The sequence below is a fragment of the Lepidochelys olivacea genome (assembly GCF_965140295.1).
Source record: "Lepidochelys olivacea isolate rLepOli2 genome assembly, chromosome: 11".
NCBI lineage: Eukaryota > Metazoa > Chordata > Testudines > Cheloniidae > Lepidochelys > Lepidochelys olivacea.
Window position 1 is genome coordinate 33,242,369 of NC_140421.1, and position 17,163 is coordinate 33,259,531.

The 17,163-nt window shown below is 38.5% G+C and overlaps 1 protein-coding gene across 1 annotated transcript in view; it reads right to left on the reverse strand.

Annotated features, from left to right (window-relative positions):
* LY75 (lymphocyte antigen 75) overlaps nucleotides 1–17,163 on the reverse strand; it is an 81,714-nt gene that overhangs the window by 50,749 nt on the left and 13,802 nt on the right. Inside the window, exons 6-14 of the mRNA XM_084644098.1 lie at nucleotides 16,849–16,992; nucleotides 14,722–14,910; nucleotides 13,803–13,960; nucleotides 12,724–12,831; nucleotides 11,580–11,668; nucleotides 10,940–11,112; nucleotides 10,585–10,781; nucleotides 8,928–9,070; nucleotides 132–213 (exon numbers count right to left, since the gene is read on the reverse strand). Of these exons, the coding sequence (XP_084500224.1) occupies nucleotides 132–213; nucleotides 8,928–9,070; nucleotides 10,585–10,781; nucleotides 10,940–11,112; nucleotides 11,580–11,668; nucleotides 12,724–12,831; nucleotides 13,803–13,960; nucleotides 14,722–14,910; nucleotides 16,849–16,992 (1,283 nt within the window). The remainder of the gene's footprint in view (nucleotides 1–131; nucleotides 214–8,927; nucleotides 9,071–10,584; nucleotides 10,782–10,939; nucleotides 11,113–11,579; nucleotides 11,669–12,723; nucleotides 12,832–13,802; nucleotides 13,961–14,721; nucleotides 14,911–16,848; nucleotides 16,993–17,163) is intronic.

Genomic DNA, 17,163 nt, shown 5'->3' on the forward strand with positions numbered 1-17,163 from the left:
TATATTCTTCACGTGCCATAGAATAAAATTAATCTAAAATATCAGTCACCTGATTATATTTTCAACCCAACCTAAATTCAAACAAATCTTAATATGATAATATTTTCTGGATAAAGATGAATGTAACTTACCGGATTATTATCACTCCACTGCCAGGTTCCTAGAGAATCTGGATTCCTCTTATTGAGTCCCACCCAGACCCATCGGTCATTACTGTAAATATACATAAAAGAGAAACCTCAAAGCGAGTGTATGTTCATTCTAGCACATTAAATAAAAAGACTAATGAGTCATTTTAAAAGCCTTCCTTTAAATACCAAACTTTTGAGACAAGTACAAAAATATGAGTATCGCGTCTAATTCTGCAAACCGTTCACTTTGTCTAGGAAGTCCAGTATGAATTACTAGTATTGTATCCCAGTTTAACCGGCCTCTGATAGTACGTATCAATTAAGGAAACCAATATTAATTTGGAGTCCCGTTACCTGGGATAGAGGATTTCCAGCTCTAATATTTAAAGCAAAAGTAGCATAGATGAAACAAGCTAAGAGAAAGGGATTTGTGTTTTCTCTCTTCTCTTAAGTTCTGATTCAGCAAAGCACTTAGGCACATGTTTACTCCCCACCAACTTCAATGAACTTACAAATGCAGGGCTGTCTTTTTTATTTTCGTTTTTCGTTTTTTAGGAGTGAGGTAATTAAAACTTAAAATTCTCAGCTCCATTTCAAGAGAAAGGTTGTCACTATAAAAGGGGATTTCAATGCATATACTCAAAACTGCAGTAATACCGTAGGCCTCTTTACTATTGATTAGGACTTTAAGGGCACTGTGACAGAATGGGAAATATCTGGGTCAGACTGTGAACTCCATTTGTATTGTAAGCTCCATTTTGGTTTAGGACATCCATTTTGTTCTATGTGCTGAACGCATGTCCAGCCTTGCCAAAGCAAGGTTATGAAGTGTTCTCGTCAGTTACGCTGCCTAGGGAACAGCACTTGATACCTTGATGACTTCTCAGAGATCATCCTTCAACAAGACAACAACCTAGGGCCACCGACTCTGATTGTCTCTAAACTACCAGTCCATTCCCATGAAAAAATGGATGATTTACACAGACCCTGGAGGGGGAAAAAGGGAAAAGCATCACAGTACAGCACATGGCAAAAAGGAAGCGAGACTGTATTTAAGGAGTGCTTTTCTGGGAAAGGATCTGTCCATCGCCACATGCGAAAAGACTGGATTGGAGAGAGAGAGAGAGGAGGCAGGAGGGACTCTGCCTAGCCTGAAATGTTGACTAGACCATGGACTTACAGAAGAGATGAGCTCAAACTAGGCAAGGGAGCATCTCAGGACTTTTTAAAAATTTATTTGCAAAGATCTGTATCTCTTGAGTGCTTTTTAAGAGGAAAGTGATTGCGACTAAGAAATTATTTTGCTACGCCTGTGTTCCTTGCCTTACTGGCCTTGAAGGGGTTAATGTAGAAGCCAGAGTGCCCACAGCCGAGGTGGAACTCTCAGGGAGCAGAAGTAAACAGCTGGGGTTGGGAGATCTGAGGCACTGACTCCAGCGTCTGGGATGGCTGGATTGCTGAGTCCCATGTCCCAAGGAAGGGCTCAGACAAGAGGTATGAGTCTGAGAGTGTGCTCTAGAGACCCAGAGCTAGAAGCAGTGACTCAGCTCAGAAACATGTGGGACCTAGGCTAGAATTTGAGTCCATTTAAAATAGACTGGTGACTGTCTAGAAAAGAAGTGGGACAACCTGTAACAGGAATAACTAATTCGAATATAGTAAAGATACTAATTTCCAAGACCATCCATTTCTATTTGTCCTCCAATTCTTTTTACGGAAATTCTTGATCATATTTTTATTTAATTTATAGACATACACCAAATCCTGTGTTGACTTACAATCCATGTAGCCTACTGAAGTCAGTGAGGGCACTTTGGGTGTTAAACCATCACAGATTCTGGCCTATAGATGCAGGTATTGTACAGAACGAGAGATTTTAAAATTCTACATTCTAGATCATCATTTAGGGCCAAATCTTGGCTCTTATTCCAGTGACCAGATCTTCTGGGTTTAAGTCTGCTTTGCCCTAGAGGAAATGGCACTTAATGCCCTGGAGAAGGAGAGCCAGCAATTCCACATAGATAGGGCTGATCCAAAATTCTCTGAAGTCAGTGGGAAGACTCCTATTGACTTCAGATCCAAAAGAGGTATTACTCATTTTGTTTACTGGGATTTTGATTACTAGGATAGATGTTTTACTTAAAAAATAATCCTTTCATGGCAAACATTTTGCAATTAACCTTCTTCATATACCAGTGGAATATAAACTTACCATGTTCAATATTTTCTGCTCTTCTATAGTGATCGGAATGAAATTTGTACAAGCATAGACTCTAAAGAACTTAGAATGCCCTGTGTCAGTCCCCAGCAAACCACTCAGAAACAGGTATTTACATTTATCTAACAGCTGAATTGCTTCTGACATTCTGCTTTCAGGATTTTGTTCTTCTACAATTGTCCATCCCTGCACAGTTAATCAAGCACCGCTTAACTCTCTCTCTCTGAGACACAACCCAAAGCTGAGAGTGGCATAAGGAATCACCACAGACACACATACCGACTAATGACCCTAAAACACTTATTTCAGAAGGATTTGCAATAATTACTTGAGGGAACAGAGCAATTTTCAAAATCTTTCAGCTTTGATGCTACCACCTATTTCTTAAACAGATGTCAGGTCAAGAGTTTCCCCGCTTTATTTCCCAATTTGTAATAAAGACTTTTATTGATTATGTAATAAAGACTTTTCAGCTGATGTGGCACTTATAATATTAATTCATAGTTTGGCTTCTTTGTGAGAGTTCAAACATGATCATGAGACTTATTCAGCAATTGATCCACTATTTTTGATAGCACTCAGGCTCAAGTAAAGCCTTTTAGTACTCTAAGTTGAGTGCACTCGCACTTCACTATGAAGTAAATTTAGAAGGCATCCCATGCCAAAGTAACACTGGAATTAAGACTCCATCTGCACTGCAACTATGATAGCATCAGGGAACCTTGTTATAACACTGTAGTTCCCTGCTCCAGTTACAACATGGTTAAAAGTTGTATTGTAGATTGCACCTAAATATGTTCTAGTTTAAATCCTTGAGTAGTCTAGGTTTTGGGGTGGTTACAGTTAGATCATCACATAGTGTTGTACCACAGATGGAACCTAAAATGGATTCAATCTATGCTTTACCATGGACTCAAATTTGATTGAGTTTTAAGGATTGTAAATTTCCATCATCTGCTGTTTCCGTGCTGAAGGCTTTCCATTCAGATGAGGAGTACTCACACAGAATTAGAACTTGGTAAACGCTACGAAGTGTGGTATGGTCTTTTTTACTACTTGATGTAAATACTATATGGATCACTGACAATACTGCAACAGAGGTAGGCATTTTACACTTTTCAAAGATTGTTCTGAAAGGAAAAAAATTGTAACTCAGGAAATAAAAGTTCAAAATGCTTGAAAAGGGATTTTTTGTCCCTTAATCTTAGCCATATGTCAGCTCAGACACAGGATTCAAAGCATGAGTGATGTCACCTGTTAATTTAACCTATAACATAAGCTAGAAATTAAAAGAGAGGGAAAAACTAACAAAAATGGCTATGGCCCTTTTGGGCCAGAGCCACAACTCTGTTACCTGAAAAAGTTTATGATCAGTTCTTAAAAGTTATTTCAGAACATGGTGACTTCCTCGGTTTAGATGGGGACTAATGGTACTACCTGGAAACTGGGTGTGTTTTGAGGTCTAGAGGCTCATATTTGGGTAGAAGTCTGGGAACACCTCATTTGGATGTATCTCTTCTCTTCCTGGGTGGAACGGTGCCAAAGGGGAAGGCAGAATCTAGTCCTTAGCCTCCATCATTCCACTGCATGGGTGCGTGCTCAAGCAGGGCTGGTGATAATGCTGATCAGCTAGGGGCCAAGGCTACCCTTTCTTACAAGACATTCTGAAATCTATGGGAACAACAGAGACCCATTCCTCAGATCTCAGCCTATCCCTGCTCCTCCTTCCAAGGCCTCCTGAAACAACATAAGCATGGCTTTTGTCTATACCTTGCTGCCATCACCCAATAGTGCTCTTCCCAAAGTGTGGAAAAGCTGTCTCAGGGGAGTTAATGTCCTCAGGCCAGCAGCAAGTTATGATGATTTTTGTACTTTAACTTATGTTGCCTGAAAAGTGCACATGCTGTGTTAGTGGATGTTTGAATCTTCCCCTGACCATGCCCTGAGCTCTGTGGAGCCCTTCTTTGACACAAAGTACAGAAGTAGAATTATAGAGGAAGAATACCACAGGTAGCTGGTCTTCCTCTCACACCCTACCATAGCTGAAAGTACCACACAACACTTGGGAGGTGGATGTTTAATACAATTTTATTGCTCTGGTAAATCATTTATTTTGCTCGATATTTTGATTGCTATGGAAAATAAAATATTGAAACTGAAACCAATCAATATTGGCCCATAGAAGTAATCTTGTATTCCTTGATGAACTGATTCAGGAATAATTTTTTCAAATATAAAATCCTGGAATGTGGGAAGTTTGATAAAAACTGCTAGAGCTGAGTGAATAACTGATTTTTTGGTTTGGTGGCCAAAATGGATTTTTTTTGTTTTTTCTCACTGAGACAAAAAAAACTGACAAAAAATTGTTTAGGTCAAACAAGTCAACATGGTCTAAACAAAATTAGTTCTTAATTGAAATGTCAACCTAGTCTGTTTACAAAAATGTCAAAATGAGCTGTTTTGATTTTTTTAAAATAATGAATCCTCATTTTTTATTCATCCAAAAGTGCATTTTTCAGCAAATTCATTATTTGCCAGAAATATTGCCCAGTTTTACCACTAATCTTAAGAATTGTTTTGAAAAATGTACACCCTGCTGACACTGGCTGGCATCACCATGTAACGTGAAAATTTTTTTAAGATCCATTTAAAAAATCTGTTTTAGAACATAGGAACAGGGTCCTTATAGTTGATCTAGTCAATATCTCTTGAACTAGTTCAGTTGTTTCTTGCAAACCCACGTACATATTAATAGAACTTTCCAGATTCAAATCAAATGATGAAGCAGATTTGTGTACATAGTACACGTGAAGGCAAACTGGGAGCAGTAAATTGGTTCCTTTCCAATTGGCACAGCATTTTTAAATTACGAGACGTAACAAAACCCAAACTGCCACTCCCTATAACACCTCCAGAACTCCACTTCATTGCTAAGAATAAAACTGAAAAAACACACACACACACACAATACTTTCATTCCTTTGAAATTTGCTCAACTGGATCTGCTACACCCATACTTCAAACTAGCTACCACATTCCTGGTACAGCAAAGAAACTTTAGTCCTTATTTCATTCAGGCAGGAAAAGGGTGGCATGCTGTACTTTACTTTCAACTAACAGACACTTGACATAATCAGAACACTTCTGCGTCTTCTTTGCCTCCAAGGTAAAAATCTAAGAAAACAGCAAATTGGACTAAGTTAGCTACTCTCTCTCTCTGTTGCCAAATGGAGAAGAAAACTATCTTTTGCTCACATTTGAAAACAAACACCTAACAATGAGTCATCGGAGGAAACAGTGACGGAAGATTCAGAGGTGCTGCTTCTTCCGTGAGCTAAAATTAGTCTACTGTGTTACCAGTTTTGGGCAGAGAATGTGACTAAATAAATCCAGGGAAGACATTCCATAAACTGTGCAGTACTGCACCCTGACAATCATCTAGGGTTTTGTCGTTGAAACAACTTGCTGTTTGTTTTCTATTCTCATTTCCCCAAATATCTTATCTTGTTTTAAGAGAGGCTACATATCTCCCCGATCTCTGAAATCACTAGCTCTACATAATTAAAAAATGCAAAGCACAGTGTAAACTAATAGTACTGTGTAAATGTATTTAAAGAATAATAATTTTAATGTGCCAGGCTCTGGAGGCAATATTAACCATGTAACATCTCTTTAGTGGAAGTTAATGATCTCAAGACATGAGTGATTCACTCCTGCACTCTCACCAACATTCTCTCCATGTTTGGGCTATTGTTGTGTGCATTCTGTTATTGCTGCTTTGTTTGATTACACAGTCAGTTTATACTGTGCTTACTGTATTAGGGCCAATTTAAATTCCACTGTGGTCAAGTAAAAGACCCTAAATGACATCCAAGACAGGAGTAATCAAATACCTTAAATCACGAAAGAGCATTTTAAGCAGTATTGTACCATTGGATACGACAGCTGTCAAGGCATGACTGGGACTACGGAATGAAAGACTACATGCAGACAGATGCATTGAAATAGATCTGGAACCCCACGAAGACCTTCCTGGAGGAGCCGATACAGACTGGTCAATGTGGAGATGCCTGAACCACCTGAGCATACAGACTGGCGGATCAAAGACTAATGTGCTCAAATGGGGCTAATCTAATTACACAAATATATGCAGTGAGATGAGGTGCAGACCATGAAGCACCTGCTCATTTGCCAACTATTTGGGGAGATCTGTATAAAGGAGGACCTCGCTGCAGTGATGGAAAGAGCCATTGCTTGTGCACGGTTCTGGAAAAACATCTAGTTTGCGACAAGGATACGAGGAGGAAGAGGAGGGAAATGCATCCAGCCCTTACTCTGTCGAGCTACATTTGAGATTCCTTACATATGACATATGCAGTATCTAGCATTATAACATTTCCAGAATCTTTAGAAATTGTAAATCTTCATCTCCTGACTCCTAACAAAATAAACATGGCCATTAGTTGTAATTAATATTGGATAGGTACTGGCAAGCTCAGTGGGGAAACAAAATATAATGATTCCTTAAACATATTTCATAGTGAATTGGGTATAGAGAAACAAAACTTATATTTGCAACATGACAAAGTAAAATTAGAATAGATTTACTACATCTACATTCAACAAAGTTGCATAGTATATTTTATATGAGGGACATTAGTAAGTCACTTTAATAAAGAAGTTACAAGTGCCTTTTTCTGGGCTGTTCAATCTATGTATAGAGTATGTGGGTTTGTTGTTGTCTTGTATTAGTGTAAACAATGGCTGGGTCCTTTTCATAATTTGTGGATTTCCAAACAAAACAAATTGGATATTCAGTTATGCCAATCTTCAGCCACTGACTTTCAATTTTTAAAATGTACTACAAGAGACTGTACATTGGGAGCTATTAAATGCTCTTGCTTTTGTTTGTGGATAAAAATGTAAAGTTAAGTGATGCTGGCTGCAACAACAAATTCAAGCTGGCAAGGGTTCTGCAAGGCTAAACTGTCAATCAAAAACCTTATTACACATAGATCTGACATCATACCCACGCATAATAAGGCTTTTCAGAGACAGCTTCTTTGACAAAAATCCAAGACTCACAATTTATGTAACATTTAATTTCTTGATATCAGAGAACTCAATGCACTCATCTAATGTCTATACAGTGTATCCCAGTTATGCCAAATGGATTCTGTGCCAAACAGATTGTAGATAGCACATTATTCATTGATTAAATTAATTAAAAACAGAACTTTTATTTAGGCAGAGCATCTTGTGCACAAAAATAAAGCTCACTTTAAAATATTTAATAACCAGCCATTCCTAGAGTAAGTTTTTTCTTCAAGTCAACTGGAATACAGCAATCAAGAACAGACAGCAACTGTCATTATGCCAAAATTCAGCAGAAAGAAGCAATCATTTTACTATAACAATGTAGATTTAAAGTCTTTGAAAAGAGAAGATGGAAAGCAAACATCTCTGCTTTGCCTCATTATTCCTGTAGCACCCAGAAAACTTTGGCCAACTTGTGTTCCCTTTATACTCTCCAGAGAAACGGTATTATGTTCAGCAAATTGATGGTCATGGGCTCTTCTTAGAGTAGTTAATAATTGCCTAAGCAGTCTGAGATGTTTCTAATGGGCAAGCCCCTGGACTTGAGTTCAATGAAGTTTTGGATCTATATTTATTACAGTACTACCCCATGTACTGGGGACATAACAGACACAAAGGGTGAAATACTGATCCTACTGAAGTCAATGGGTGTTTTGCCTTGACTTCAATGGGACCAGGATTTCACCCAAAATCTTGTCACCAATACCACAATGAAAATGATGACAATGAAAACATATTACTGTCTCATTTTTTAAAAAAGTCACCCATTCCATTCTAGTGGCAAAGCAGAATCTTACAAGGTTAATTTAACTAACAGAATCTCTACTGCTTTGCAATAAGAAGTAAATGGGTGCCGAGACTGATGAACTATCATGCAAAGAAGAGGCAATTAAATATGCTACAGAACAATTAAGTATTGCTATTATACAACAAACACAGACAGGAAAAATACAATTTTCTACTTCATTAAGAGCTTTTCAAAGAGCTGCACTGTCTCCTTCTTGACTATCTAGTGATATCCACTTTAGGGATATGTCTAGGATGAATGGTGTAAGTGATCCAGGACAGTCCTAAAAAGTAATTAGTTCTTCATTGGAATGACTTATTTGGAAAAAAGGTTTACAACTGTCATAAAACTAAAGTAATCTGGAATCAAGCCTGTTTCTTTTAAGGCTAAATTTGGCCAATTGTTAGAGCTTTCAATTTCATTTTTGAGGGGACTTTGACTGGTTGAAGATTTTCTCTTGATGAATAATCTGGGTTGAAACATAGCCTAAAACAAAATCAGATTTCACCTACTAAATCAGAAACTTCAGGATTCTCATTTACAAAGGTAAAACCTTCAACATCCATCACAGTTATTCAAATGACAAATACACAAAAGATGCAGCGTTTCTCAGACTTAAACACGGGGTTAGACTCCAGTCTCAGCAGTGTGTAACTGAAATCACCATATCATCATGGCATTTCTAGATTGTTACCTGATCATGTCTCTTAGTATAGAATGGAGTTCCTTCATTTCTGCAATATCAGTGAAACTAGGAAGATGACCTCCTAGTGCTTCACAGAATCTTTCTGCCTCTTCCCATGTCCTGGTTCTCAGCACTCTTTCACTGTGAAAGAACTTCACAAAAACATCAAAGTGACAGCATGACTCAGTGACAGCCCTGTTTAGTCTCTGCTAATCTACTCAAATGTGGGCATTATTTGTAGGAACAAATTATTTCTTTCAAGGGGAAGAAGGTGGCAAGGTTGATTTTAAACTTTTTTTTTAAATCATTCTTTTTCCCCAGTTTTATTTGCAGGAATGGCTGGATTCTCTGGATTTTTTAGTTCAATTTTTGTTAGTCTACACTCAGCTCGACAGTATTTCTCCTCTTGTCTGTATGTACCACAATAATTTTTGAAAACTGCATCTGGTAAATTCCAAAATGCCAAGGAATGTTCTACATATGAAAAGACAAAACTGTATGGATTTTGGTGAAAATCTGAAAAGCCTGATTTTCACTAAAATCAGGCCAACAAAATGTCCATTTTGTGCTACAGGCAGAGGAAGCTCTCAGACACCCTCTACTGCTGCCGACGCATTTCACAGGCAGCACTCACCAGAGCATTGCACATTTCCTTTTTTATGTAAGCCAACCTATATTCCCAACTTCATCCCTTACCCGCACCACCATGGCCAGCCTACTCCCACTTAGGCACTCGGCCCCACTCTGGCCAGCTGGGATCCTCCCCTACTCCCCACTCTCACCAACCCCTCCTCCCAGCTCTATCCAACCTCCCAGCAGGGACTCCATTCACACTTAAGAAGTTGGATACCCAAAGCTCAGCCTACCTGAGCAACAAAATGTGTGATCTCTAGTTTACTATCTGTCTAAAGTTTGTACGGCATCCTAAACACTGAATGCAGAAATTAGGAGGTATAAATCAAATAAGCCATTCATTTTAACGGGATTTGATTCTAAGCAATTCCATTAGGATTTTTAAATGGAAAAAGAAGTGTGCTTCTAAATTCAAGATCAATGAAGCCATTCCAGCCAACAGCTAATTGACTCAGAAAGCTATCTTAAAATAGCAAATACAACTTCAACATTTGGCTATACTCTTTGGTGGATGAGAGCTACATATTCCCGTAGCCAGAATTAAAAGTCAAATCTCCCCATTTATGGCCTCTGACAGTACACAAGGTGATGTGAGAGGGGAGAAGCTGCAAGGTGCCAAGTGCCTTCTTTGTGCCTCTGTACAACAGCCATGCACAGTCAGGCTGGAGGAAAGACATTCCTTGTTAGTGCCACCAACAGCACTAGCCTCCTGAAAGGAGGCAAGGCAATGGCAGAGCTATGCCACAACTTCCTTGCACTGGACAGCAGTGCTGGCCTGGCATGGAGGGGAGTGCATGCTGCACCTTTCAAAGGATGGTAGAGTTGCTGCTCCAGTGTGCACTGCCTAAGAGCCTTTGGAGGAATTCTGCCCGAGTCAGCAAGAATTCTTCCTTGGGCTCCTGGTGCAGTGTGGCCTCTCTGAAACTCCCCGCACTACAGCTTAAAGCCACAAACTGGCCATTAACACGTAAATACAGACAGCTGAAAGAGAGTTCCATAATAAATAAGGCACTTAATAGGAAAAATGTATTACCTTATAGCAGGCAAGGCCTGATCCATTTTGCCACCCAGGAGGACAAGGGTCAGTTGGCTTAGGAAGTACTTCTGGCAGCCTGGGAGGCCCAGTATAGTTCTTACAGATAGATAAGGCTGTAAAGGTTTTACAGTCCTTGGCCTCCCATTTTCCAAGAGATTTCCCACTTGACATTGCTACACATCCTCCAGGAAATGCTAAGATTTTAATAAACAAAGACAACATTTAAAATCTCCTTGCTGGTTTTCAGAAAGTCCACCGGTTTCTGAATTACTGTCGTGCCATTCTTGTGAGACTATAAATGCAACTTATCACAATTATTTATTTTAGTTTTCTTAACTGTTAAAGATTTTACCTGGCTGTAAGGAATTCCAGTTTGCATACATCACAGCTTCATTTTTTCTCCCATCTGCATCACCCCAGGTATACTTTCCTGAACGGTTGATATCTTGCAAGCCTATCCAGAAATATTTTTCTTTGCCTTTACTGTATTTTCCAATCAAACTGTTTATAAATTCTTGCTCAAACCTGTAATAGTCACAATTTATTTCAAAAAGATATTACAAGGACATTTGTAACTATCAAATCAATTTGAAAATGAAGGGATATTCTCTTCTCTATGCAGATGGGTAAGTCCAAATGGTTATAAGAGGTGGTTGATGCATTCTGTACATTAAGATAATTTAATTTCTAAATATGCAAATTTGAATTGCCTACAAAACACTAACACCTGATAATGGCTAGGCAGGTGGTAAGCTGAGACTACTGCCTACCATGTGTATCATTCTTGTTTTAATGTTACCTTGTCCTCCCACCACCAACTGTTGCTGTGCCACATAAACCTAGCTTATGAGCTCTTTAGGATAGAAATTGTTTTCTTATTACTTGTCTATACTGTGCTTACCACCACAGTCCTTGATTGGAGCCTCTAGCATCTAATGTAGTACAAATTAATAAATAAATGAATAATAATCATAAAAGATACAGGGCTGTACCTGTTCATTATTGTAAGATTGCACTGAGCTCCAAAGGATACTTTATTGTTATGAATCTTGTAACAGAAGTCTCCATGTCTCTTCCATCCCTAAAAGTTTAGAGAATGAAACATTTATATTTTTATAGACAAGTTCTGATAGTATAGTCCAACCTACTTCCCTAAAAGAAAGCATTACACCATTGTTTGGTGTCCAGGCACAGACATGCTACGTATAAGACTCAAGATCAGGTATTACAGAATTTTCACCCTCTCAGCCAGGGAAGAAAGAACATGTAAAGGAGTGACACACCATGGGCTCTACCAAATATCCTCACTTTGGGTAAGGGCCACAGGATCAAGCCCGAGACCTATATTGTGTGGGGAAACAAGGCAAAAGAAAATATATCACTATGTGTGCAAAACTGTGCAGGAAAAGCACTGTGACTGTTGCTTGTTAAAAGTCGATATTAGAGTGAAATTCTGGCCTCACTGAAGTAAATGGCAGTTTTGCCACTGACTTTAATGAGCTCAGGATTTTAAAAATGTTTATTTTAAAGATGCAATTAATAATATCAATTTAGGAACATGACTGGAATAGTGATTTAGAGGGGAATAGCTTGTTCAGGAACGTAGGTAGGGAAAAAAGGGAGGAGGTGTAGCATTATGCATCAAGAATGTATTCACTTGTTCTGAGATCTGGAAGGAGCTCAGAGGCACACCATTTTAAAGTCTCGTGGTGAAAATGGTTTTAATTGAATTAAACAAACAAACAAACCCAAAGGGAATTAATGAAAACACATCTATTAAAATTAGGGTTTGTAAAATCTATTTTTTAAAATAAACAAATATAATATTACATCTTATACGTTGGAAATAAACTGCCTGCCAGAATCCCAATATACTTCTCAGTAAACAGAGGGGTATGACATTTAAAAGACAGTACCTACCAAGTGAAGAGAATTTTAAATTAAGTCAACTTTTGGGTGTAAACTACTTGGACGTATCTTTATAAAACTAGGATAATCCAATGTTTGATAAATTCTTTTAAAATTAGAACTCCAAAAATAGAGGAAATAAAAGTAATTTATGTAGGCAGAATTTCACATTGAAGTAAGGTAAAAGAATCACAAATTTTTAAAATAATTGACATTATGAATGATTACCTCTTTCGGGAAACACTGTTTATCAGATGTTTCATTCAAAACTTCTCCTTTTTTCATACACACATATTTCAGTTTCTCTTCACAAGATTTGACTCTCCACCGACCCAACTATTACATAGGAGGAAAAAAAGGGGATTTAAAAACCCCTCAACATTTTCAAATTTGAACTTATTTCCAGCTATATTTTAGTTTAAAATCATTGCTGTGATGTAGACATAATCATGGTGGAATTCCTCAAGGGCTTCTTTTCCATGGGTCCAGATGATGAAGATGTCATCAATGTAGCAAAAGTAGAGTAGGGGCGCTAGAGGACGAGAGCTGAGGAAGCGTTGTTCTAAGTCCACCATAAAAATGTGGGCATACTGTGGGACCATGTGGGTACCCATAGCAGGGCTGCTGATTTGAAGGTATACATTGTCCCCCAAATGTGAAATAGTTATGGGTGAGGATAAAGTCACAAAGTTCAGCCACCAGGTTTGCCGTGACATTATCGGTGATACTGTTTCTGACAGCTTGTAGTCCATCTTTGTGTGGAATGTTGGTGTAGAGGGCTTCTACATCCACAGTGGCCAGGATGGTGTTTTCAGGAAGATCACTGATGGATTGTAGTTTCCTCAGGAAGTCAGTGGTATCTCCAAGACAGCTGGGAGTGCTGGTAGCATAGGGCCTGAGGAGGGAGTCTACATAGCCAGACAATCCTGCTGTCAGGGTGCCAATGCCTGAGATGATGGGGCATCCAGGATTTCCAGGTTTATGGATCTTGGGTAGCAGATAGACTACCCCTGGTCGGGGTTCTGGGGGTGTGTCTGTGCGGATTTACACAGTATGCAAACTTTGGATAAATAATTTCAAGCAATTTCTTTTTTTAAAATAGTGTCAAATAGTTATTTCTGAAACAAAGAGATTTGCTTTCATTATCCCTGTGATATAGCATTATATATATATTTCATTATTCCCAGATATATTTCTGTATATATCAAAGATGATTCAGTTGTATTTGGGGGTTTTTGCTTTCAGCCTTCACACATACACCACATAACACTGCATCTACTATGACTGAAAGAGTATTGGGTTCTTACCTTTCCTGAATAGGACACACAGTTAGGAGTGCTGTTAAAAGGAATTGTTGGTTCATTCTGATTCCAGTAAGTGAAAACCACTTTGGACCCATCTGACCACTTAAACAAAGCTGGAGTATCCTCATTCATGAAACCCATCCATATTTCCTCTTTAGTTTCTAAAGTTAAAATGGGGATGAGAATATAACTTTAGTTTAGCAAGTAAGATAACTGCAAATGAAAATGAAACCAACAAATTTAAGATTTAACAGCATGCAAAATACTATAGGAGCCTCCCAAAACCTGCCATGTCTCAGAATACACTGCATTATTCTCAAATACCCATTCTCACAATGAGATCAGGGATCTGAGACTGGCACAAAGCACTTTTTACCATCCCGTTTTTTATTATTATGTATAAATATATATAACTGCTTTTTTGGTGATGCTTACACATACAAGCAAAATTACCATTAATTCAAAAAGAGAAAGAATCCTCAGTTTTAGACAGCAGCAATGGAGAATACGCAGACAAGTTCAGTGACCAATAGCCAAGTAATAACTCAAATAACTGTATATATTTGAATGAAGAACTATCACCATTCTGTTCAAAACATAATACAACAAAACACAAAGTAAAATAAAAATAAACAGAACCCTACCAATATAAAACAGAGTAAACAACGCGAAAAAACTTTGGAGAAAAAAAAAGTTTCCTCAAGAGAGGTTGATCTTCTTGGATCAGTTCCTCAGCTAACGTGAGTCAGTTTACTCCACTGAAATCAATGTAATAACACTACTGAAGTCAATGGTGGTACACCTATGTAGACATGCGGAGGATCTGGCCTTGTATCTCTCTATCTAAACTGCTGATTCATTAATTTCTGGCCTCATGGAGCTATTGTTTATTTTGTTAATATTGTTAACTATCCAAACTTACCATTATGAAGCTTTGTAACAACCAGCTCAACATCTGCTAAAGAATGTATGCTGATGAGGTCACTTTTGTTTTCTCTGCACGACTGACTTGCCATATTCCAGGAAGCTTGGTTATTCATCTGCATATAGCAAAAACCACTGTATGGAAGCCAGCCTGAATCACATTGAGTCTCCAAGTACCTCCAAACATCTGAGAATGAAGAGAATGTGGATTAGGTGCCATGTGAGTTACACAGATTATTGTATGAACTGAAAGTTTGTTAAATGTTTTCTTGCAGAATCTTGAAGCTTCCAAATCAGAGCTATTATAATGTGTTCACTCAGCAGGTAACTGTTAATATTTCCTCTTTCTCTAGCTCTGATCTCAATGTCCCAGATTGTACCCTCCAATTCACTGAGAAGAGGGGACCATTTTAAAGAGTAGCTACCCCAACTATGTCAAATGGAAGGAGAGTTCTACTTTTGTGATACTGTTCAAGTTCTCTTCCCAAAGTACAGAAATTGCTCTAACAGGAAGCGCACAGAAGATGCTCCAGTCTCCACCAGCATTCCTGTATGTCACACACTTATTACAAATATCATTGACTTAAAGTAAAATGGAGAGAGGTAACGTTAATAAAAACAAGTAACATGGCTCTTACTACGTTGGAACCTAAGCCAAGGGTCAAAGAGAAACATGTGGGGCTTGCATCTAGCCAGCTGGTTTAAGGGGGAGAAACCATAACAGTGATTAGTAATATTTATGGCTGGTAGGGAAGGGGCAAAGAAAACGCAGCTAATTGCAGTGGAAAGTAAAAGTTATCCATTACCCTAAATGTGATGTAAGCGAAAGGTATGTGTCAGAAAAACAACGACGACTGCCACATCTTCCCTTGAAACTGCATTAGAACACACTGCCAAGCAGCTAAAAAACAAAGCTACTTCATTGTTAGTGACCAGTATATTACTCCTTTAGCTTCAGCAGCTTGATTTAGAAGGCATGCATGTCAAGTATATAATATTATTTAGATGTATTGTGGTATCACTGAATAGCCTCATTCAAGATTAATGCTGGGAAAACACAAAAATTCCCAAACTCAGCACTGAAGAACCTACTATCTTTTTCTCCCAAGTAGGTTTCCAGTAAATAGTCTCAACCTCCAATGAGGTTCAGCCTTACTGATTTAAAATACAGCACAAAACATAAATATATTTGAAGTAATTACAAGTTGTATAGTAGAATGTTACAGTAGGTAAACTTACTATTTCATACTGCCTGTCAGACCTTTCCTAGAAGCTTACTGAATGTTTACAGCACTTCACAAAGTATTTTATAAAACAGAAGAGAAGACATAGACCCTGCCTCAAAGACCTTACACACTAACTCAGACAAAACCAAACAAGGAGACACAGTTCAGGTATGGGAGGTGTGAGGACACCACTGGTAATGAGGTCAGTGTCATAACAACACTTAGCTTTTCTCTAGTTTACATCATCAAAGCACTGTACAAACATTAGCTACCTCTCAGCACACCCCTCTGCAGCCGGTATAAGAGAGGTAATGATTATACAGTGGGTCAGACATCAACTCAGGAGTTCCTGGCTTCCAATTCTGGGCTTGATATAAAGCCAATGAAGTCAATGAAAAGACTCCCATTGAGTTGAATGGGCTTTGAATCAGGTTTCCTATGCTCAATCCACCTAAAACACACGCCTTGTCAATATAGGCAAGCTTTGTAAGGGAAATGGGTTTTCAGAAGAATTTGAATGAGTAAGGATGCCTAGAGGATAGGAACTTCCAAACGTTGGGTAAAGTATGAAACAAGCCACAAGTTGAGAATAGGAAAATATGATAAAGAAAGCAGTATGGAGGAGGCAACTGGGAAAAGCTCAGGGAATGCTAGAAGGAAGTGGGAGATCAGGGTGAGGGAAGATCCTGCACTGTCTTGAAACGGAAGGCAAAAAGTTTGAGCTTGATGTAGAAAAAGACAGGAACTCAGTGCAAAGGGATTTTGGGGAGGGAGGTTGATGTAGTCAGAGTGGGGAGAGGACCATTACTTTAACACTGGCAGGTGACTATAGCAGCAGTGGACATTACCCTCATTATCACTATGTACTGACCAGAAACAGACACACAGGGATGGATTACCTGGTAATTCTGATTTTGTATTGTTAAGTGGCTTCTTGCAGACATATGGAAGTGCAGTCCCACAGTGGTAACTTTGCCATTGACCTGAGGCAGCATTCATCGCCACGCAGCTTGACCCATCCAAAGGCAACACATTTTGCATGTCTTTGGGAGAGAAAGAACTATATGTAAGAGTTCAGATTTATATAAAGTGAAAGTGATTATTGCTTCTTTTGTCTCACACTTTCTGACGCAATAATAATACTTTGTACTTCTGTAGTATCTTCCATCTGAGGATCATAATGCACTTTACAATCTTTGGCCTGAGGAACTTGT